A 23,367-nucleotide genomic window follows, 5' to 3' on the forward strand; every position below is an offset into this window, starting at 1 on the left:
GGAGTGGGTTGCCATTTCCTTCTCCAATGCATCAAAGTGAAAAGTGAAAGTGAAGTCTCTCAGTCGTTTCTGACTCATAGCGACCCCATGGGCTGCAGCCTACCAGGCTCCTCCATCCATGGGATTTTCCAGGCAAGAGTACTGGAGTGGGGTGCCATTCCTCCTCCCCTAGTCCCCCAGAAACGTCATTCACACTTTATTTTTAAGTAGATACTTTGGTTTTCCTTTGTTGTTGTCGTTGGGGAGTGGCTTAAGTCCCTCCGATAAGGTCACACATCTCCCCGCAGAGGCCTCTCTTCCCACTCAGGGGTGGTAGTGGTTGGTACAGATGTGGTGGGGGGCCAGGCCACCTCTGCCAGTCTCTTCACAACCTCACCCAGCTGCCCCAGACCCTGGGCGGCCTCCACCAGCTGGGTCAAGCCCAGTCCCAGGGCTCGGCGGTCCTGTTGATCTCGCTCCAGGGTCTGGGTCAGCCTCTGCAGCTGGCTGCCCACGTCCCTCACAGCGGCCACCAGCTCTACCAGGGCAGGCGGCTCACAAGCCATGACCCTCACAGGCGGCACTGGGGCCTCACATGGGCCCAGAGGGCCTGAGCTTGGACTGGGAGCTGGCCCAAGGGAGAGGTGGTCAGGGGGTGGTTGATCCAAGGGGTGGGCCATAGGAGCCAGATGGTCCCCAGATGACCCCACAGGGGTCACAGTGGGGTCAGGGGCTGAGTGTGGAGTCTGGGTAGGTGGAGAGGTTACTTCGGGGCTCTGGCTTGTGGCTGCTTTGAAGTTCTCAGTGGACGGTATGTCCATGCTTGGGGCAGGAGACAGGCTGGACTCTGAGGCTGGAGATGTGGAGGGGCGAGGGGCCCCTGTGAAGGTCAACTGGGGGTGCAGGCTGGGCTTCACTGGAGAGGGAGGTTCTGTTCCCAAGGGAGTTAGAACGGACTTGGCAGTGACCGTAGAGGCTGAGGTGAGGTCAGGAGTCATGGTGTGGTAAATAGTGGTAGTGAGGTGAGGAGTCGTGGTGGGGTGAGGAGCTGTAGTGGGGTAAGGGGCGGTGATGGGGTGAGGAGTTGTGGTAGGGGAAGAGGTCGTGGCTGGGTGAGGGGTTGTGGTGGACTGAGGGGTCGTGGCAGGGTAAGGGGTGGTGATGGGGTGAGGGGTCGTGGTGGGGTGAGGGGTCGTGGTGGACTGAGCAGTAGTGATGGGAGGGGGGGTCGTGGTGGGGTGAGGGGTTGAGGTAGAGTGAGGGGTGGTGGTGGGATAAGGGGTCGTGGTGGCGTGAGGGGTCGTGGTGGGGTAAAGGGCAGAAGTGGGGTGAGAGGTCACTGTAGGGTGAGAGATTGTGGTGGGATAAGGGGTCGTGGTGGGATAAGGGGTCGTGGTGGCGTGAGGGGTCGAGGTGAGGTAAAGGGTAGTAGTGGGGTGAGAGGTTGCTGCGGGGTGAGAGGTCATGGTGGAGTACGGGGCCGTGGTGGGGTGAGAGGTCGCTGCGGGGTGAGAGATCATGGTGGAGTACGGGGCCGTGGTGGGGTGAGAGGTCGATGCGGGGTGAGAGGTCATGGTGGTGTACGGGGCCGTGGTGGGGTGAGAGGTCGGTGCGGGATGAGAGGTCATGGTGGAGTACAGGGCCGTGGTGGGGTGAGAGGTCATGGTGGAGTACGGGGCCGTGGTGGGGTGAGAGGTCGCTGCGGGGTGAGAGGTCATGGAGGAGTACGGGGCCGTGGTGGGGTGAGAGGTCGGTGCAGGGTGAGAGGTCATGGTGGAGTACGGGGCCGTGGTGGGGTGAGGCCCTGTGGAGCGGTCTGGGGAACTGGAAGGTTCTGGAACTGCGCTAGGCTGTGGAGACGTGCCCCGGCCTGGGGCTTTGTCCGGATCCGGGGTCAGCCCGGAGGTAGGGGAGAGGTGGGTCGCCGCCGCCGGCGCAGAGGGGTCTGAGGTGAGTTCCTTGGGCGCGGTGGGCGGTGGAGTGGGTGAAAGCCTAGAGGTCGGCGCGGGGGCCGCGGCGGCATCAGGGGAGGGCCCGGTAAGGCCGGGGCTCGTCGAGGTGCGGTGGGCGCTCCCCCGAGAGGCCGCGACCGGGCTGGGCGGCACCGCGGAGGTCGCGTCAGGGGTCGCCTCTGGCGTTGAGGCCGCCGTGCGGATGAGCGGCGGTGCGGAGGCGGAGGTCAGTGGAGGGTCGGCTGGCCCCGGCGCGGCGGAGGCGGGTGGGGAAGGGGCGGCGGGCTTGGTCCTGGCCGTCGTGGGCCGCAGTCGGCGTTCTGGCCACCGTCTCCTCTGGGAGCCTGGCGCAGGAAAGACAGACGGACGAGGTCAGGCCGCCCCGCCCACCCCGCAGCGCGCCCCGCCCTCCAGACGGTGAGACCAATGGGGAGGCACGGGGGCTCGTGACGTCACAGGTCGCCAGCAGACTTCACCCGGCCCTAGTGCCCCACCTCCTCGCATGCTCCGATGTCTCCAAGCGCCACCTGGTGTCCTCCCCTCTGGAGGATGCGGGGATGGGCGCGCCGGGAGAGGGGGACGCGGAGGGGTACCCCGGGATGCAGGATGGTGGGGGGGGGTGTGTGTGCAGGTGGTGTGGGAGGATGCGGGAGGGAGCCAGGGGAATGCGGGCCGGGGATTTGGGATGCAAGAGGGGGCGGAAGGGCAGAGATGGGGTGAAGGGAGATAAAGAGGCGGAGGGCGTGGAAGCTGCTCGGATAGGAGGGGTCGGAATCAAGTAATCAAGACCAGTATCTTCTTCCCTTATGTTTAAACAATCAAAATTAATGCGAAAGATCCACAATGAACAAAAAGTCAAAATTTTAATTCAAGTCAGGATCCGGCCTACCTCACTGGAATCCCCCCTAAAATTGGCTGTCAGATCCTGGTGAGGTAGGTCGGATCCGACTTGTTAAAATTTTATTTACTTCATCGTGGATTGTTTTTGCATTCGTTTCTATTTTTTTAACCTATGGTATTAAGATTTTATCTTCATTACAAAATGCTTGGAATGCCCCCACATTTTAGGCCTGAATAAGGCAGAAACCTTCCCCTCTTCCAGGCCCTGCTGCTGCTGCTGCTAAGTCGCTTCAGTCGTGTCCGACTCTGTTCGACCCCAGAGACGGCAGCCCACCAGGCTCCCCCTTCCCTGGGATTCTCCAGGCAAGAACACTGGAGTGGGTTGCCATTTCCTTCTCCAATGCATGAAAGTGAAAAGTGAAAGTGAAGTCGCTCAGTCCTGTCCGACTCCCAGCGACCCCATGGACTGCAGCCTACCAGGCTCCTCCGTCCATGGGATTTTCCAGGCAAGAGTACTGGAGTGGGTTGCCATTGCCTTCTCCACTTCCAGGCCCTGCTTCCAGATAAATATGATTTTTAACCTCTTTTGACAGATGAGGGAAATCAGGCCAAGAGGGCAAGTAATTTGCCCGAGGTCACACACTGACACTGTTTGAAAGTTACAAGGACAAGGTCTGAGCCTAAGTCCTTTGCATCCAGAGTCTGGGCCAGTAAGTATCACTTTCTCAGCGGTGGGAATGTTCTGTGCTGGCCAGTATGGTAGCCATTGGTCACCTGTGGCTTCTGAGCACTTAAAATGTGGTTCAACTAAGGAACCAAATGTTTCCTTTTTCAATTTTTAACATTTTTATTTTGGCTGCGCTGGGTCTTCGTTGCTTTGTGCGGGCTTCTCTTGTTGGGGAGCACAGGCTCCAGGGCACTGGGGCTTCAGTACGTATGGCTCTCGGGCTCTAGAGTGCTGACTTCCATAGTTGTTGAGCACAGGCTTAGTTGCTCTGCGACGTGTGGAATCTTTCCAGACCAGGGATCAAACCCATGTCCCCTGCATTGGCAGGTGAATTCTCATCCACTACATCATCAGGGAAGTTCTCTACTTGTTTTTTTTTTTTTTTTAACTTTGAACGGATTTCTTTTTGTAAATTTTTTTAAACAACAAAAAAGTATGGAATACTTCACAAATTTGCATGTCATCCTTGCACAAGGGCCATGCTAATCTTCTCTGTATGGTTCCAACTTTAGTGTATGTGCTGTGGAAGCAAGCACTGTAAGTTTTTTTATTAAAGTATAGTTGATTTACAATGTTGCCTTAGTTTCGGGTGTACAGCAAAGTGATTCAGTCATTCATAAATATATATATATATATGTTCTTTTTTGGATTATTTTCTTGTATAGTGTTTGTCGCTCAGTCATGTTCGACTCTGAGACCTCATGGACTGTACCCTGCAAGCCTCCTCTGTCCACAGAATTCTCCAGGCAAGAATACTGGAGTGGGGAGCCATTCACTTCTCCAGGGGATCTTCCCAACACAGGGATCAAACCTGGGTCTCCTGCATTGCAGGCAAATTCTTTATAGACTGAGCCACCAGGGAAGCCCTGATTTTCTCGTGTAGGTTATTACCAAATAGTGAGTATAGTTTCATGTGCTAAACAGTAGGTCCTTCCTTTTTCAAGTTTTTGATTAACTTAAATTTAAACAGCCGCCTGTGTTGGTAGCTACCATATTGAACAGCACAGCTTGACTGAATTCCACTTTTCTGCAGGGTCCCTGAGGTGCATCTTGTCCCCCTGTAGGGTCAGAGGAACAGTTAAGTAAAAGGCTTGGCCTCCAGCCAGGCCACCTGGATTTAAACCCCAGATCCTCTGCTTCCTGTTGCTGCTTCGTCGATTCAGTCCGACTCTGTTCGACCCCAGAGACGGCAGCCCACCAGACTCCCGCATCCCTGGGATTCTCCAGACAAGAATACTGGAGTGAGTTGCCATTTCCTTTTCCAATGCATGCAAGTGAAAAATGAAAGTGAAGTCGCTCAGTCGGCTCCTCCGTCTATGGGATTTTCCAGGCAAGAGTACTGGAGTGGGGTGCCATTGCCTTCTCCGCCTCTGCTTCCTAGCTGGGTTCAATTCAGTTCAGTTCAGTTCAGTTGCTCAATCGTGTCTGACTCTTTGCGACCCCATGAATCGCAGCACGCCAGGCCTCCCTGTCCATCACCAACTCCCGGAGTTTACCCAAACTCATGTCCATCAAGTCGGTGATGCCATCCAGCCATTTCATCCTCTGTCGTCCCCTTCTCCTCCTGCCCCCAATCCCTCCCAGCATCAGAGTCTTTTCCAAGGAGTCAACTCTTCACACGAGATGACCAAAGTACTGGAGTTTCAGCTTCAACATCAGTCCTTCCAATGAACACCCAGGAATAATCTCCTTTAGGATGGACTGGTTGGATCTCCTTGCAGTCCAAGGGACTCTCAAGAGTCTTCCCCAACACCCCAGTTCAAAGGCAGCAATTCTTCGGCGCTCAGCTTTCTTCACAGCCCAACTCTCACATCCATACCTGACCACTGGAAAAACCATAGCCTTAACTAGATGGACCTTTGTTGGCAAAGTAATGTCTCTGCTTTTGAATATGCTATTTAGGTTGGTCATAACTTTCCTTCCAAGGAGTAAGCGTCTTTTAATTTCATGACTGCAATCACCATCTACAGTGATTTTGGAGCCCCCCCCCAAAAAAAAGTCTGTCACTGTTTCCACTGTTTCCCCATCTATTTCCCATGAAGTGATGGGACCAGATGCCACGATCTTAGTTTTCTGAATGTTGACCTTTACGCCAACTTTTTCATTCTCCTCTTTCACTTTCATCAAGAGGCTGTTTAGTTCTTCTTCACTTTCTGCCATAAGGGTGGTGTCATCTGCATATCTGAGGTTATTGATATTTCTCCCGGCAATCTTGATTCCAGCTTGTGCTTCTTCCAGCCCAGCATTTCTCATGATGTACTCTGCATATGTTAAATAAGCAGGGTGACAATATACAGCCTTGACGTACTCCTTTTCCTATTTGGAACCAGTCTGTTGTTCCATGTCCAGTTCTAACTGTTGCTTCCTGACCTGCATACAGGTTTCTTAAGAGGCAGGTCAGGTGGTCTGGTGTTCCCATCTCTTTCAGAATTTTCCACAGTTTATTGTGATCCACACAGTCAAAGGCTTTGGCATAGTCAATAAAGCAGAAATAGATGTTTTTCTGGAACTCTTTTGCTGTTTCGATGATCCAGCGTATGTTGGCAATTTGATCTCTGGTTCCTCTGCCTTTTCTAAAACCAGTTTGAACATCTGGAAGTTCACGGTTCACGTATTGCTGAAGCCTGGCTTGGAGAATTTTGAGCATTACTTTACTAGCGTGTGAGATGAGTGCAATTGTGTGGTACTGGGTAACCGTGGGCAAATGACTTAACTGCCTAGAATCTCAGTTTCTTCCCCTTCTGTAAACCACGGATGATCCATGTATCTCCCCTATAATCATGAAGGTTCAGAGAGACTGTGCGTGCACAGAGCACTTACACAATGCCAAGCAGGTAAAAAGCATTCTCATAATTACTTATATTGCCACAGGCATTGATATCTGTGCCTCAGTTTCTCTCATCTGTGAAACGGGCACAATTATAGCACCTACATCACTCATTAGGCCTCGTGTGGCTGCTACAAGGATTAACATATATAACTGTTAAAGACTAACACACATGACATGCACAGAATAGTGCCTGACACATGGTATATTGCTCCACAAACGGTGACTGTTCCTAGTTATCATTTCAAGAATCTCAGCTTGGTTTGTGTGCACAGGGGCTCAGATACCTAGGGTGGTATTGGCTTTTAATTTTTTAGACCCAAGCAACAGAGAGTTAAGCTAATCATACTGCCCCGTACATTGTCATCAATAGTTCCTGCAGTGTCTCCTCTTGTTTTACTCTTTCTCCTCTTTAACCCCCATCTGCATTCCCCTCATCCTCTTCCATAGGCACCTCCAGTCTACTGTGTTTCATGTGTGCTCTGAAACAATACAGAGTGCACAGATGTTTCATGTTAATACAAAAGTCTATGTATATTTGGGGGTTTGTGCTTTTAACTTCTGCAAATAACATTCTGCTGGAAATCTCATTCTGTTTCTGAACTTCTCAGTGTTATGTTGTTAGTACCTACGCATGTTGCTGTGTATACAGCCTGCCATTGCTTTAGCTACTGCATAGAATTCTGTCAGGTGTAACCCTTTCTCTTCTTCCTTACCTTTCTCTTGGACACTTAACCTGCCTCCCATTCCCTAATACATCCTCACATATATTCCTTTGTAAGCCTGTGAAAGAGTTTCTCTGGATGCGAAGAGCTGACCCATTGGAAAAGACCCTGATGCTAGGAAAGATTGAAGGCAAGAGGAGAAGGGGGTGACAGAGAATGAGACAGTTGGATGGCATCACTGACTCAATGAACATCAGTTTGAGCAAATTCTGGGAGATAGTGAAGGACAGGGAGACCTGGCATGCTGCAGTCCCTGGGGTCACAAAGAGTCAGACACGACTTAGTGACTGAACAACAACAAACAGACCTAGGAGCAGGGTTGCTGGGTGGTAATGTATAATCATATTTAATTTCACTAAACATCACTGCTGCTGCTGCTGCTAAGTCGCTTCAGTCGTGTCCAACTCTGTGCAGCCCACCAGGCTCCCCCATCCCTGGGATTCTCCAGGCAAGAACACTGGAGTGGGTTGCCATTTCCTTCTCCAATGCATGAAAGTGAAAAGTGAAAGTGAAGTCGCTCAGTCGTGTCCGACTCTTAGCGACCCCATGGACTGCAGCCTACCAGGCTCCTCCATCCATGGGATTTTCCAGGCAAGAGTACTGGAGTGGGGTGCCATTGCTTCTCTGTAAACATCACTAGGTCGCTTTTATTGAATTGCTCTATCCAGTGGGGATGCCTGTCTCCCCATGCCCACACCTACAATGGGTATTATTGACCTTTCCACTTTTTTTCCACGCTTGTCACTGTTTTCATTTGAATTTTCTGACTCATTATGAGTGTGAGCATTTCCAGACATACTTGTTGGGCATTTGGGCTTCCTAGTCCGCAAATCTCCTGTTTGCACCTTTCCCCCCATTCTCTTACAGGATTTCCTCTCATGCTTTTGTTGACGTGTCAGAGTGACTAACACAGTACAGGTGAGGGTTTCTCCACCTCAGCACTGTCGACATAAAGGGCTGGCTGGTTCTTTGTGGTGGGGGGCCCTTGTGCACTGGAGGGTGTGTAACGGCAGCCTGGGCTTGACCCACCAGGGACCACTAGCCTCCCCCCTCCCAGCTGTGACAACCTGAAATGTCTTCACGTGTTGCCAGTTATCCCAGTTGAAGACCACTGGTCAATAACAACCCTTTGTTTCAGGATATATTTCTGCCTGGTCTTTCTGGGGTGAGAGCTGGATCACCACCGGGAAATCTGCAGTCCACCTCTCCATTCTGTTGTTGTGGTCTAGCCGCTGAGTCGTGTCCGACTCTTTTTGACCCTGTGGACTCCCCACCAGGCTCCTCTGTCCGTGGGATTTCCCAGGCAAGAATACTGGAGTGGGTTGCCATTCCCTTCTCCACCACCTCTCAACCCCACCCCACAAACACCTTGGACCCCGCCCCCCCCCAGCCACATGCCTCACCTGTGTCCCCACGGAGCCTGGGAGCTAGAGACGGGTGGCCTGAGCTCCTGGTGGTGCCAGGGGGGCCAGGCGTGGCTGCAGTGGGGGTCTCCTTGGCCGGGACTCCTCCTGAAGGTGTGTCCCCCGTCCGGGAAGGCTCACGACAATCCTCGTCACCTTGAGAGATAATAGAGAGAACCCAGTAATCCCTGTCTCTGTGTTCTGAGGCTTTCTTCCCAGGATGCCAGGTTTTAGGAGGACTCTATCAAGAAGAACACAAATAGGAACTGGTTTTCCTGTTAAAATGTCAGCCCACCAAGGGCAGGCATGCTCTCTGGGCCTGTGTGTTCTCGAAATGTGTTCTAAGAAATGGCCACATGCTTGTTCATGGTTCATTAGTGTGTGATCGATTTGATTTTTTTCATTAAAACATACACTGAGAAAAGGGGACCCGCAGGGCTTCCCTGGTAGGAGTCCGCCCTACAGTGCAGAGGACACGGTGGCACAGGCAGCACTGGCCGGCAGATTCTTCACTGAGCCCCCAGAGGAGCACCCATCTCTCTAGGCATTGTCCAGCTGCCCTCACAAGTGGGTGCAGATCCTCAGGCCCACCTTTATCCCAAATCCTTGCCGCTGAAAGACACGTTAATTTTTGGCAAGCTCATGGGGAGCTGGTGGGCAAAGAAGCTGCAGGTTTGCTACAGATGACCAACCTAAAGCCCAGAGAGGACAAGGAATTTTCCTAAGGTCACACAGCTAAGGAGCAACACTGGGCTTCAGATCCAGCAGGCCTACCTGGTTCTGAATGGAGACCTCTTTCCCTGTGGGAACAGACAGAAATAAAGCCCGAGGCTGGCCTCACCCCGGTCACTCCCCCTGCCTGGCTCACTCCACTCCAGCCAGGCTGTGGGCTCTTCTCTCAAGACCCCACCACAGGGCCTTTGCACATGCTGACCCCTCTGCCCAGAAAGCGCCTTTAGCTCCTCTCCAGGCTCCGCATCACAGCTGACATCTTTACAATGAACCACAGACCTCACCCCTTGCTGCCACCCCCACCAAGCACTCCACTTCCGCCCCACCAACCTCACTGCTGTGTCTCAAACCAGCTGAGCACACTCCCACCTCACGGCCTTTGCAGGTTCATGTGACTGCACTTACGGAACACTCTCCAACCAGGTATTTGCATGGCTTTCCCCTTCTTTTTTTCCTTTTCATTTTATTTAGAGTGCCCTGCATGGCAGGTGGGATTTAAGTTACCTAACCAGGGACTGAACCCTCACCCCCTGCATTGGCAGGGCAGAGTCTTAACCGCTGGACCAGCAGGGGAGTGCCCCTGACCTCTTGAGGCTGTCACTTAACTGGCATTTCCTTAGTAAGTCATCTCTTGACCATCCCACTTTAAATGACAATTCTTTGCTCCCCCCCTTTACCCTCCCTTTCTCTGTCCATCATGTTCCCAGGGTTGGGACTCATGCCTGCCACTCAGCAAACACCTGAGGCATGAACTAATGCCTGTGTCTTCAAACTCCATCGTCCAGGAAGCCTCAAGAAATGTTGCTTCAAATGAAATGGAAAGACAATTCAACCTTCATAAGCTTCCATCTTCATCTCCTGTGCACTCTCTCTAGACCTACATGGCGATCTCACAATTGTTTGTTCATTCATTCATTCAACACAGATCCCGTGGAATACAGATTAACGCTCCCCAAAGATGTCCAAGCTCTAACCCTCAGAACCTGTAAATATGTTACCTTTCGTGGAAAAGACTTTGCAAACTGACTAAGGGCCCAGTCCTTGAAATGACGGGTTTATCCCATATTAACCCAAGGGAACCTGATCTAATCACATAAATCCTTATTCTTAGAGAATCTATCCCAGCAGTGGGCTTCCCTGGTGGCTCAGTGGTAAAGAATCTGCCTGCCAGTGCAGGAGACATGGGTTCAATCTCTAGGTCGGGAAGATCCCCTGGAAAAGGGAATGGCAACCCACTCCAGTATTCTTGCCTGGAAAATTCCAGGCAGGAGGAACTTAGTGGGCTATAGTCCATGAGGTCACAAGGAGTTGGACACGACTGAGTAACTAACACACACACAAATTCTCACTGTAGTGACAAAGATGTTAAGGTAAAAAAGGACCACAGAGATGCAACATTGCTGACTTTGAAGATGGAAGAGGGGGCCGTGCACCAAAGAATACAGGAGCCTCTAGAAGCTAGAAAAGGCACAGGAACAATCTTTCCCTTCAGCCCCAGAAGGAATACAGCCCTGCCATCTTTGATTTCAACTAGTGAGAGACCTCAGCGGGACTTCTGACCTCTAGAACTGCAAAATAATAAGCTCGTGTTGTCTTCAGCCCCAGATACGTGGTGGTCTTATGGCAACAATAGAAACTGACCTAGCTAAACCTGAGACAGCTAAAACTCTAGCAGAGATGATGTGCCGTCAACGGGCAATGCAATTTTCTCAACTCGTCTTCGCTGCTCAGAGAAGCCCCTTCCTTGTGGGGTCTCCTGGTGGAAGTGATGCCATCTCCTCCGCAAGCTTTTCCCCACTGCTCTACGAGAAATAATCGCTGTGTCCCTGGGATTCTACAGCTGTTGTTCATTTATGGTAAATAACTCTAACAAGCAGTGCATTGCGGTTTTAAGTGATTTCACACACATTTTGCTCATTGAATTGGGACCTGAGGTCACCCAGCCCCTTGTTCTAATTCCAGTGGAGTCACAGCTGGAACCCTGGCAGCCAGACTCCAGAATTCACACTTGCAATGACTTCAGTAATTCTCCAGTCCAACGAGCAAACTGTGTGTGAAATAGTTTAAAATGGATCTCAGCCGCAGCTCCTGAGTTCAACTTCCCCGAGCCTCATTCCCCTCCCTCCCACCTGAAACTCAGGGGCAACACCAGGACCTATGAAAGTGTGAAAGTGTTAATCGCTCAGTTGCGTTCGACTCTTTGTGACCCCATGGACAGTCGCCCGCCAGGCTTCTCTACCCATGGGATTCAGGACTTATGTCATGCAGTTAATGTGTTCCTGGCACTGTCCTTGACTCTTTCCAGGGAACCTGGAGCTGCGGCCTTTTTACTTGCTTTTTTCGAAGTAAGGAATTGCAGCTCAATGAAGCCGAGTCATTTTTTTCAAGGCCACCTTGCTAATAAGGACATAATTTCTGTCGTTTCCATCTCTCCCCACCCAACCCTGCCCCTCTTCCCAGTACTAAGGTTGCACATGTGACCCCTGGGGTTTCCATCGCGCAGTGCCCAGTTCCGTACTTATCTGTGCTCACGCACCCCCTCTCCCCGACCAGAAACAGGTGGGGTCTCAGAGGCCCGGACACTGCCGCCCTCAGAGCTGCGGGCGCGCAGCATCCGACCGCCTCCGCCGCGAGGGGGCGCGACGAGAAAGGGAGGCGGCGCCCGGCTGCAGAGACCGAAAGCTCTGGAATCCTGGCCACACGGCACGGCACCTCTGGAAACTGAGCCCTAAGTCACGACTAGGGTGCCGCCCCCCCCCAAAATCTCGGCGGCTCCAAGGCCTGCTACGTGCCCCCGCCCCGTCCCTCCGGCGGAAGAGCGAAACCGAAGCAGCAGACAGACCCGGGGTGGGGGTGGGGAGGGAACTACAGCGCGCTTCACGCTTTTATAGCTGCGGGCTTGGGCCAGCTGGCCAATTAGGAGGCGTACCGCTCCTGTGTCGTCACACCGCGCTGGGCCATAGACGTCCCCCCGCCCGCCCTTCCTGCCGAGGCTTCTCTGTCTCTCTCTGTCTCTCTCTCTCTCTCTGTCTCTCTCTCTCCCCTCTCTCTCTCTCCTCTCTCTCTCTCCAAGGCCTGCGGAGTGCGCATGCTTGCTGAGCGCGCGGAAAAGGCGGGATCCCGAGCGGAGCGAGCAAAGCATGCGACACCTGGGGGAGCGGAGGGGCCGGGAGAGCCGGGCGAGGCAGCCGGCCCGTGGGAAGCGGAGGGACGGAGGGTCGGCGAGAAGGACGAGGACACAGGGGAGGGAAGAGGGGAGAAGCGGCCCTAGGCCGCGGGGTCGGATGGGAAACAGCGAGGAGTCTGGGCGTGGAGTGAAAGAGAAAGGAAGGCGGGGGTAGGGGGGAGAGAGAAACTGGGAGAAACAGGAGTGATGGAGCGTGGCCTTGACAAAGTAAGAAAAACGGTGAGAGGCCGATGAGCCATAGAGACAGGAAGGGGAGTCAGGGCAGAGGAGGAAGACAGACACGGAGCTGAGAAGATAAAACTGACCGCAGAAAGCAGGATAAGGAACAGAGAAGCTGAGCGTGAGACGCTGAAAATGACAGGAAGAGGGGGAGGACACAGGACACGTGAGGAGAGACAGACGGGAGGGTAGGCAGTGAGAAATGGAAGGAAAGAGCCAGACGCCGGGGCGGGGATGAAAAGAAGTTGACCGTGGTGGGGGAGGGTGGAGAGAAACAGTAATGGTGGGACATGAATTTGATAAGGAAAGAAAATGAGGAAGGTGACGAGAAAGAGACATGGTCAGTGAAAAAGAAAAAAGAGTGATCGAGATGCGGAGGGTGAGAAGTTGAAAAGAGAAGGTGAGAAAGAGGAGCAGAGAAGGATCAAGAGAGACTGAGCAGGATGGAACAGAGATCTCACACACATACCAATGGGAACCATCTGAGCGGGTCAAGGCCCGAGTGTACACACACACACACAAACACACAGAAATGGGAACCATCTGAGCGGGTCAAGGCCCGAGTGTGACCTTGGGAGACAGAGGCCATGGGGCAGCGGGGCTGGAGGCTGCCCCCGCTGGCCAGAGGAAGGGGTCGGGCTGGGGACAGCGCTCCATGTGAAGGCCCCCAGCCCGCCTCCGAGCCTCAGCCCCGCCCAGACGAGAGCTTGAGCTGGGAGAATAGGCTTGAGGGGCTGGGGTGGGGCAGCGGTGTGGTGACGGCATGTGCCTCTGTGTGGGGACTGGGGACCTTCGGCCGAGGCTCTGGCTCCAGGGACACGGGCTTTGACATCAAGGCTGATTCCCGGAGGCCCCAGAAGACTTGCAGGACTGGGGGCCGGACTCTGCTGAGCCTGGCTTGATTCTGAGAGTCAGGGCGGGGAGGAGGAAGGGATCTCCTCTTCTAGGCTCTTGTAGGACAGTTACAGACGAGCCCATGGAGGGGAAGTCCTTAGCGTCTTTGGAGCCGAGGAAAACCTGCCTGCGGTCTCGGAGACCCGGGCCAGCTCATTCAGGGTCTTTCAGGAAGCCCGGCAGGGAGATGCTCCTCCCCACCCCACGCCTGCCCCTCACCTGTGCTCGGAAGGCGCCTCGTTGCTGGGGTGGGGGCCCCTGGGCTCCCCGTGGTTTCCCGGGAAAGGGTGTGTCCGGGCACCCCTGCAGCGGTGGTCCCCTTGGCCAGGTCCTCCCCCGAGGTGGGGTCCCAGGTCCAGGGTGGATAGTCCTCCTCGTCTGCATAGCCTGGGGAGGAAAAGGGGGAGGGGAGAGCCCCCGACCCGTCTCAGGAGTCCTTGCCGCTGCTGCTCCGGAGGCCCCTGCCAGGATCTCCAGGTGCGAGTCGGGGCCCCGCGCCCCTCCGCCCCATGCCCCGCCCCCCGCTCCACAGCCCACCCCCTGTACCGGTGCAGGTGAGCCCCACGTCCTCCTCGTGGTCGCAGTTGTGTTGTCCCCACGCCCGGGCCGGGCAGTCGCTCAGCGAGGATTCGCTGCCCTTGCAGCCCACGTCATCCAGCCAGATGGGCCCGGTGCCGGGGCCGTAGTGGGTTTTGCCCACTCGAGGCCGGACCCTCCCGCAGCCCAGCTCCCAGCAGGTCACCATGCCGTCCCGCAGGTCCCAGCCGTCATCACAGACCGTCCCCCATTGTCCGGCGTGCCACACCTCCAGCCGCCCGGCACATCGGTTGGGCCCGTCCGCCAGACGAACCCTGAACGGGCCTGCTGGTGGGAGGCACGGATCAGGAGGGGTCAGCGGGGGTCCGGAGGGGCCAGCCTCAGCCTTCCTGTTCCTCTGCTCACCTGCTGCGCCGGTGGGGGAGGGGGCCGGGTCCGTGGATGACTCTGGAGAACCTTGTCCTGGGAGCTCAGCGGATGGCTCCACGGTGGCCTCGGAGGTCACTAATCGGGGGCCCTGGGTGGCGAGCGTCGCCACAGTCTTAGAGGTCCGTTCCCTGGGGGCTCGAGAAGTCCGAGTTACGGTGGTATGCGAGGTCAGCCTGCGGGGGGCCTGCGTGGTCAGCCTGGTGGTAAACTCAGAGGTGGGTCTTCGGGAGGCCCCCGTGGCCAGGGTGCTGGTGGTCCGTGAGGTCAGTTCAGGGGGACTCTGGGTTCCTGAGACCCTGGAGTGCTTAGTGGTTGGCATCGCCGGGGCCTGAGTGGTTGGTCTCTTTGCGTTCTTGGTCACCCACTTCTTGGTGCTTTTGGGCATCTTCCCTGGGGCCTTGGTGGTGGTTTTCTCAGGGATGCTGGGGGTCTGCCTCGCAGATGGCTTGGTGGCCAGCTCCCCCGGGAGCCAGGCGTCCGGGTCTCTGCCCAGGCCGGGGATCCAGCTCCAACTGAAGGGGTCTGAGATGGAGTCCAGGCCGGGGGTTCCTGGAGACGGGGGTGGGGGGGTGGCAGGGAAGATGGCAGACACCGTGAGGTCCCCAGCCAGGCCCCACCTTCTCCTGTCTCCCACTGCAGACAGCCACCGAGTTCCCAAGCACTCGGCCTCATCGCAGGTGGCATCTGAGCATCTCCTATGAGCCAGGCCCTGTGCCAGGCCCAGGGCACTTGGTGGCCACCCCGGCCCCATCCTGCCTCAGCATTTGCGGGCCTGAGCTGCCTGCCCCCCTTCGCCCCCTCACTCTGACCTGTCCTGTCTGCCCAGCCGGTGCCCTTCCCCCTGTACCCACTGACTGGTCACTGCCCCACCAGGGTGGCACCAGGCCACCCCCCAGCTCAGAACCCTGCTGTGGCTCCCAGGGCCTTAGGGAGGAGAGGGAAAGAGGGAACGCACCCCAGCTTTGGGCTCCCAGCCTCCACGGCTCACCCAACATCTTTCTGGGCAGCACAGGGAAGGTGGCGGACGCTGTGGGTGATGCTGAGGGTGAGTGGTGCAGAACGAGGGTCAGTCTGGCTCACAGAGGGGTCTGGCCCTTCGCCCCCGGCTGCTGGAGGCAGGGGGACCCTCCCAGCCCTGGCAGCGTCCTGCCTGGTTGGAGCGTGTTGCTTGCCTGGGGGCCTGGGACCAGCCAGGTCATCTCTGCTAACAGCATGGCTTGTAAACGCCAGTCCCATGGGGGACCCAGCTCCTGAAAACGCTCTGCCGCTGGCTAGGAAAGTGTCACGTGCGTGGGGGTAGGGTAGCGGATCAAGTGCTGTCTGCACCCCTCCCCTTGGAGAGGAGGGTTCACAAGGGTCTCTCCCGACCCTGCCCCAGCTGCCTCCTTCCTCGCGATGTGAATCTGGGCCCTTCTGCTGCGGGAAACCCTGCTCCTGAGTCTGAGAGCTTCTCTGACCATTGTGAGTCTTTCTAGAAAACTGTGGAACCTGAGGGTGGTCTTGGGGAACCTCCCGAGTGACATGTCAGACAGGCTCACATCTCTGTCCCTCAGTGAGCCCTGGGCTTCTCAGAGGCCAGAGCCCTCACGTTCTGAGCCCCCTGTACCAAGCTCCGAGTCTGCCGCTGGATGGAACAATGGCACGGGAGAGAACACAGGCCAAGGCTGACCTCGCTTCTGCGGGCCCTCTGTCACACTGGCTTCTCGCCATCTCTCGGTGCCCCTGTGCCTGCTTCCTTTCATCTCAGGGAGGACAGAGCTCCCCTCCAGGAGGGAGACCCCATGATTCTTGGTAGGAAGAAAAGGAGGAAGGACCCCAGCTGTGCCGCTTAGTTGCTGTGTGACCTTGGGCAAGTTACTCAGCCTCTCTGTGCTGCAGTTTTATCACCAGGCTTCCCTGCTAATGGTGGAGAGTCTGCCTGCAGTACGGGAGACCTGGGTTCCATCCCTGGGTTGGGAAGATCCCCTGGAGGAGGGCATGGCAACCCACTCCAGTTTCTTGCATGGAGAATCCCATGGACAGAGGAGCCTGGTGGGCTACAGTCCATGGGGTCGCAAAGACTTGACACAATCAAGCAACTAACACTAACATCTCTATCAGTAAAACTGGTGTGTGTGCGTGCGTGCATGCGTGTATGTGTCTGTGTGTGTGCGTGCACACACCCAGTCATTCAGCTGTCTGAATGTTTGCAGCCCCATGGACTGCAGCCTGCCAGGCTCCTCTGTCCATGCGATTTCCCTGGCAAGTATACTGGATTGGGTTGCCAATTCCTTCTCCAGGGGATCTTCCCGACCTAGGGATGGAATGGCAGGCATCTCCTGCATTGGCAGGCGGATTCTTTACCACCGCACCACCTGGGAAGCCCTTCACATAGGCATAATGTCCATCAGTTTGGACTTATCCTGAGGTGTGAATGGGGTCACATGTGTGAAAACAGCCCTCCTGGGGCAGGGGTTAGGAGGCAGGCGCTCAGTCAACGTTAGTGCCAATGTCAGTTCCCGTTCCCTCCTCCAGGAAGCCCTCTGGAAGCCAGCAGATGGCAAGGCCTCCTCACCCGTGCAGGTGACTCCAACGTCCTCATTGTGGGCACAGTTGTGCTTCCCCCAGGGAGCGGCGGGGCAGTCGGCCAGGGCAGCCTCGGTCCCCGTGCACCTCACATCGTCCAGCCAGATGGGGCCGGCGCCCCAGCCAAAGCGGCCGGCGGTGGGGTCAGACTGCCGCGGCCCCCCGCAGCCCAGCTCCCGGCAGACCACGGCTGTGTCCCGCAGGTCCCAGCCATCATCACACACAGTCCCCCAGCGTCCCGCATGCCACACCTCCAGCCGGCCCGAGCACCTGCTGGGCCCCGCCACCAGGCGCAGCTGGGGGGATCCTGGAGGGGGGAGACACAGAGAATTTGAGGCGGGCCCTCCACCATCTTCCCTCTGTGCATTCACCCAGGAGGAGACCCCAGCTGGCCCAGACGCTCTGTGCTCTCCTCCCCTCTGTCCTCTGAGTGGGGAGGGGCACCCAGGGGGCTGTGAGAGGGGCAGGGCAGGAAACCTATGCTCAGCCCCACACTTGGGGTTCAGGGGAGGACAGGGGTCTCACCGGCATCCGGCCCAGGCTCCTGAAGGAAAGTCGGGGGTGCGGGCGGAACTGAGACACCGGGCGTCTGCGGGGCCTGGCTCGCCGTGGGGGGCGGGGGCCTGGATGTGGCCCCCCTGGGCCCCGAGCTGTTGCTGCCTGCCGCGGGGGCCGTGGGAGGGACATACCCGAGAGGCATACCTGGGGCGTGGGAGGGGAGAGGTGACCACCAGCCCCTGCTGTGTGGCGGGCGGCTCCCCGACCACCAGCCCAGGACCACTATGGTGGGGATTCACAGGTGAGCATGAATGGGGTGGCGGGCCACCTGGATGGAAGGAGTGGGGACACCGGGGATAACCTTCGGAAAACACACGGCACCCCAGCTCTCACCCCTCCGGGCGAAGCCCCCCAGGCCTCCCTCCCTGGCCTCTCCCCAGGGCCACCCTCACCATCACACACGGCCCCGGCGTCCTCCCGGTGGTGGCAGTCGTGCTGGCCCCAGGGCCGCGCCGGACAGAACCGCAAGGCCGTCTCGTTCCCACGACAGCGGAGGTCGTCCAGAAGGATGGGCCCCGCGCCCTCCCCGAAGAAGGCGCCCCCGGGGGCGGCCAGCGCGCCCCCGCAGCCCAGCTCCCGGCAGGCCACGGCGGCGTCCCGCAGGTCCCAGCCATCGTCGCACACGGTGCCCCAGCGCCCGCCGTGCCACACCTCCAGGCGGCCAGCACACCCGTGGGGGCCATCGGCCAGACGCAGCCGGGGGGCCGGGCCTGGACGTGGAGGCGGGGGAGGAGAGCAGAGAGGAAGGAGACTGCAGTGGACAGGCAGGAACTGTGGCGGCGAGGATGGGGGAGCAGGCCTAGGCCGTGTGTGGGTCCTGCTTCACACCCAGCACGGGGCTGCAGAGCGGACCCTCCATCCTCACAAGTGAGGAAGAGGCTTTGACATGGACCATCTGGATGGACGGAGTGTGGGCACTTGGGGGGGGTACCCCAGGAAAATACACAAAGCCCCCAGTTCTCACCCCTCCACTCCAGGCCCAAGTCACGCTGCAAGAGTCCAGCTCTGCTCTGTCCACCGCCCCCTGCATGTCCCTGCCTCCCCAGGGAGAGCCCAGGGCACACCCACCAATGCCCACCCCCACCTCCCCAAGCAGGTCCCCACGCCCCAGCTGCCTTCCCCAGGCCTGCAGAGCAGGGCTTCTCAGCCTCAGCTCCCCTGACACAGGCGCTGTCCTGAGCACCATACAATGTCCAGCTGCATCTCCCAGCTCCACCCCAGATGACCCCCCAAAGGCCTGTAGACCCCACGCCTGTCACCCTAGCAGTGGTGCTGAGAGCTGGGCTAGAGGTTTGGGGGCATTTCTGTTAGGTGTTTGTGCGTGAGAGCGGGGCCAGCTCTGGGCAGTGTGGAGTCCATCTCCAACCCCCAGTCGGTTCTAAAGGGGACAGGCCAGAGAGGGTGCCACAACCCTAGCCTGCATGACCCAGCTGCATGTGCCAAGCTCCTGCAAGGCCCACCCCGAGGAGCAGAGATGGAGGTAAGACACCAAGCTCCCGGCCCCTTGATGGGGTTCGCAACTTCTCCCTGGAGCTTAACCGCCCTGGGGAGCCTGGGCTGACCTTCCAGGCTTCAGAGGCCACAGCTCAGCCCCCATGGTATGGCCCTCAGAGGGGACAACCTCACGGCTCCAGGTCCCCCGACCTGTGTCGCCCTGATCTCCACCCCCACCACACCCCACACGCCAGACCCCCACATCATCCCTCCGTGCGGCTCGCCGGCGGAAGTCATGCTCTGGTGGAGCCTTGGCTCCATCTGTGGGTGGGGGTGCGGCTCGGAAAGGCTTTCAGCTCCCTCTCCCAGTTCCCACCCACTCTCTGAAGCATTTACTGGCCCCTGCCCGGGTGGGTGGGCGGATGTCTGCCTCCAGTGTGTCCTTGAACTTGCCCACCCGACACCTGTGCGCGGCCCCGCCCTTTGCCGGCTGCGTCCTAGTCCTGCAGCGCGACGACACCCAGGTCAGGAAAGAGAGGTCTGGATCAGTACCGCGTGCATGAGGCTGAATGAGTGTGGGTGTCGGGAGGAGGGAGGGGGAAAGGGCCAGGGGGAAAGACGGGGAGAGAGGGGAGGAAGGGGGAGAGGAAGGGAGCGAAGAAGGAAGAAGAGAGGGAAGAAGGAAGACAAGAAGGAGGGAAGGGGACTGGAGAAGTCTTTTTGAAAGTCGTGACATCGTTAGGTTAGTGGTATGGGGGCGTGGCCCGCGGGAGGGGCGTGGCCCGCGGGAGGGGGCACGTACCTGTGCAGACCAGTCCTGCGTCCTCGCTGTGGTCGCAGTTGCTCCGGCCCCAGGGGCTTCGGGGACAGTCTCTCAGGGCCTGCTCTCCGCCTCCGCAACCCACGTCGTCCATCCACACGGGCCCCGCGCCCGGGCCGAACCGGGCCCCCCCAGGGGCGGCCAGGGCGCCCCCGCAGCCCAGCTCCCGACAGGCCACGGCGGCGTCCCGCAGGTCCCAGCCGTCGTCGCACACGGTGCCCCAGCGCCCGCCATGCCACACCTCCAGGCGCCCGGCGCACCCGTGGGGGCCGGAGACCAGGCGCAGCCGCTCTGCGGGGCGGGCGGGAGGGGGCGCTGTGAGGGGCTGCTAACACTCTCGTTTTCCATCTGGGAAAACGGAGGCCCCGCGGGGTCAGGGGTCTGAGATCAGCCTGCCAGCCAGCCAGTGGCAGAAAGTCAGGGTCTGGACAGGGCAGGGGGCCTGGGGGCCTGCCGCCAGTGGACACCCGGGTCTACTGACCAGGCGGGGAGCCTGGGCCTGGCTGAATCCCCGGGGACGTAGTGCCCCCCTACCCTGGGGTCCCCAGTTTGGTCTGGGGGGCCTAGGGCCTGACCCCTTCTGGAATTGTTGCAGACGGAAGGTCTGCCTCGGACTTACCCTGGCGGGGGGCTCCGGCAGTCAGCACTGGGGCCCTGGTGGACTTGGCCGGCTTGGGCAGCCGGGGACTCTTCTTCCGGGAGCCACTCTGGGGGGTCCCGGCTGGGCGGGGTGCTGGTCGAGGAGGGGGACAGTGGGGAGTGCGGTTGGCAGCTGAATCTGGGGCTGTAAGTCAGTCCTGAGAGTCCCCAAGGTCTGAAGGGGGCGTCACGGGGGCCCCGGGGAGGGTAGAGGAGTTGGGCCTCTGTCCCTTCTCCCTCACTGCTAAAGCAGGAGCCAGAGCATGGGTGGGGGCTCACCAGGCGTCACCGGGGCCTCCTCAGAGCCGGGGCTCAGCTCCCCTGCCAGCCCTGGCCAGGGGTCCCCATCCAGGACTGAAGGTGGATCGTCATGGTCCCTGGAGTCTGTCCCACGCTGGCCTTGGGGACAGCAGCGTGTTGCTGGAGGGCACACTCCCTCCTGTGGGCCCGTCTCAGGCCCCGGGCCGCCCCCACCCAACCTGGCGTGGCTGAGTTTCACCCAAGCCAAGTAGGCTCCGTATCGGTTTTTACCCTTGCCTTCCTCTCTCTGAAAACAGATGCTTTTTGCTGACACAGTTGATAAGTGGCCCATGAGGAATAATAGTCATGAGGCCCCCTGAGGGGAGGGACAATCCCCAGTTCCAGTCTGTGCAGACCAGCTCTGGCCCCTTTAAGTCTTCCTGCACCTCTTTAGGTGGGGGGAAGCACAGGTGCAAATAAATAACTCTGGCTTGCCATCTGCACGATTGGTAAAGCTGCCAGCTTTATCAATTTAAAAGTTCTTTCCAAAGAGTTTGGAGAATGTTCTTCCAACACCCACCATCTAACACCCCAGTGCTATGGAGAGGGCAGGCTCTCAGTGAGGCAGGGGTAGGGTGTCTGGACTTCTGGATGCTCAGAGTTAGTTACTGGGTTGAGGGTCCCTGGGTGTTGAGGAGGCTGAGGACCCCTTACCTGCACAGACGACCCCCGCATCCTCCTCGTGTGAGCAGATGTGGGCCTTCCAGCCCCGGTGGGGGCAGAGGCCCAGCTGCCGCTCCCCGCCCCGGCAGGCCAGTTCGCTCAACCACACGGGCCCTGCGCCCTCCCCAAAGAAGGCGCCCCCAGGGGCGGCCAGCGCGCCCCCGCAGCCCAGCTCCCGGCAGGCCACGGCGGCGTCCCGCAGGTCCCAGCCGTCATCGCACACGGTGCCCCAGCGCCCGCCGTGCCACACCTCCAGGCGGCCCGCGCACCCATGGGGCCCGTCGGCCAGACGCAGCCGCTCTGCAGGGACGGAGGAGAGGCTGTGACATCCTGGAGACCCCGGGGCTGGCGGGCAGGGCAGGGGCTGGGGGCTGTCCTGCAGGGGCGTGACTGGGAGCCCCTTAGAAAGCAGGAAGCTGGGTGACTGCGTGGTCCTGCAGAAGTGGTGTGGGGGTCGTGGGCACATGGGGGTGACCAGGGTCCAAGGGAGGGTGAGCCCGGGCCAGGCATGGGAAGGGCTTGGAGCTGAGCGCACCCAGACGGGAGCAGTGTTTGGGGCCACTTACCAACAGCCTGGGTCCCCATCAGAGCCACTGGAAGGGAGGTTGGAGGGGTGAGGCAGTGAGGTCCTCGCTCCTCTGAACCAGAAACCCCGCCGCCGGGAAGGAGGACTCAGGCCCAGCGCCTGGCCGAGGCCCAGGTCCTTGGGATGGGCGGAGCCCGGAGGCCTCAGGTCTGGGCAGGGGGCCAGGCCCTTGGCTCTCCCCCTTGGGGGCCTGGCTAAAGGTGAATGATGGGTGAAACCCCCTGCAAGGTCAGGGCTCATGGAGGGGAGAGGAAGTCCTGGGATCTCCTGAGAGGGTGGGACTCGGGGTTCCCAAGGCCAGGTCCCTGGAGGATCAGTCAGAGGCAGCCAGATGTCCTGTGCTCCCCCCGCCTCCCCCCCACCAAGCAACAGGGATGGGGCCCTGGAACTTGGAGGCTCTGCAGTGGGTCAGCTCAGGGGTCAGAGGGCCGGGCCCGGGCCCCTGAGTCCCGGAGGAGGGGAAGGGTCACTCACCGAGGAGGCAGGCCAGGACCCTCATGTTTGCAGAGTCGGGGTGGGGACAGGGTGGAAGCAGACGGGAGCAGGAGCGGGGAGGAGGGGATCGCGGACGCAGGAGGGAGGGGAGCGCCTGCCAGAGGCGCCCTGGACCCGGGGAGGAGCAGGCGGGGGCTGGACGCTCTGCAGGAGGAAGAGAGGCTGCCGAGGAGGCAGCAGGGGACAGGAGCGGGGCGGGGAGGGGGCTGGCTGGCGGCTGAGGCCTGGGGAGGAGGGCGGTGGCAGGCGGGAGGGAGGGTGTCCAACTGCAGACACCCACACAGGAGACAGCCAGCTGGCCAGGAGTGCTGTGCTCAGGCTCGGGGGGCGGCAGGCTTCAGGGGAGGATCCTGACAGGGGTGCGTGGGCAGAGCGCCCACCCATCTGCTGCTTCTCCTGTCCCGCCAGGGTGGTGTGCCGGAAACAGAGGGATTGAGGATGGGCTCACATCAGCTGCCGGGGTTGGGCACCTGGTGCAGCAAGAGGGCTTGCAGGCAGACACCAGGAAGGACTTCCTGGACTGGGAAAGGAGAGAGACTCCCTTCTCCATTCCCCCAGGTGGATTTGCGGGCAGAAGTCATCAGCCCCCTGTGTGTCTCCCAAGAAAACTGGGGTCAGGGGTCGAGAGGGCCAAGGGTCAAGACTTGGGTGGGGGAGGACAACTGCACACACACACACACACACACACACACACACGAACGCACTCTTTCTCTCTCTGCACTAAGCAGCTGTGAGGCGGAAAAAATTCGGTAATGGGGAGCGTGAGTCAGAGGGCTGGCACGGAGCTGGGCTGCCTGAGCTCATTGCCTCCCCTGCCCCCAGTCCAGCACACTCCCCCCTCCCAACAATTACTGTC

General features: G+C 58.5%; 1 protein-coding gene and 1 non-coding gene across 4 annotated transcripts; both read right to left on the reverse strand.

Annotated features, from left to right (window-relative positions):
- Positions 1 to 195: 195 nt before the first annotated feature.
- On the reverse strand, positions 196 to 23,285 carry SSC5D (scavenger receptor cysteine rich family member with 5 domains). Of its 3 annotated transcripts, none has more exons than XM_086354427.1 (14): positions 22,491 to 23,285; positions 21,997 to 22,023; positions 21,422 to 21,730; positions 20,747 to 20,866; positions 20,448 to 20,561; positions 19,811 to 20,119; positions 17,967 to 18,284; positions 17,542 to 17,718; positions 17,006 to 17,323; positions 14,428 to 15,000; positions 14,032 to 14,346; positions 13,705 to 13,872; positions 8,454 to 8,609; positions 196 to 2,275 (listed from the first exon to the last, which is right to left on the reverse strand). In XM_086354427.1, exons 1-14 carry the CDS (start codon positions 22,513 to 22,515, stop codon positions 270 to 272), a joined length of 4,935 nt encoding a protein of 1,644 aa, XP_086210553.1. In that variant the 5' UTR covers positions 22,516 to 23,285; the 3' UTR covers positions 196 to 269. The 3 variants fall into 3 exon arrangements, with proteins under 3 accessions (XP_086210553.1, XP_086210552.1, XP_086210554.1); XM_086354426.1 differs by having other exon boundaries at positions 14,032 to 14,349; XM_086354428.1 differs by lacking the exon at positions 17,006 to 17,323 and having other exon boundaries at positions 14,032 to 14,349; positions 22,491 to 23,283.
- On the reverse strand, positions 3,928 to 4,034 carry LOC147354616 (U6 spliceosomal RNA). Its single transcript, XR_015146748.1, has one exon. It is a non-coding gene; the product is annotated as a U6 spliceosomal RNA (small nuclear RNA).
- Positions 23,286 to 23,367: the final 82 nt, after the last annotated feature.

Source organism: Bos grunniens, chromosome 18 (assembly GCF_055505025.1).
Source record: "Bos grunniens cultivar Pamir isolate PY7600 chromosome 18, Bosgru_T2T1.0, whole genome shotgun sequence".
Lineage (NCBI taxonomy): Eukaryota > Metazoa > Chordata > Mammalia > Artiodactyla > Bovidae > Bos > Bos grunniens.

What these genes read in the sequence shown, in the direction of transcription:
- SSC5D (XM_086354426.1), bottom strand. Translation starts at nt 22,515, where the DNA reads ATGAGGGTCCTGGCCTGCCTCCTCG. An exon ending in CGCCGGGGCCGTGTGTGATG is followed by an intron (nt 17,719 to 17,966) that starts GTGAGGGTGGCC and finishes CCCACGCCCCAG; the next exon opens with GTATGCCTCTCGGGTATGTC. An exon ending in GAGGCGCCTTCCGAGCACAG is followed by an intron (nt 8,610 to 13,704) that starts GTGAGGGGCAGG and finishes TTATCTCTCAAG; the next exon opens with GTGACGAGGATTGTCGTGAG.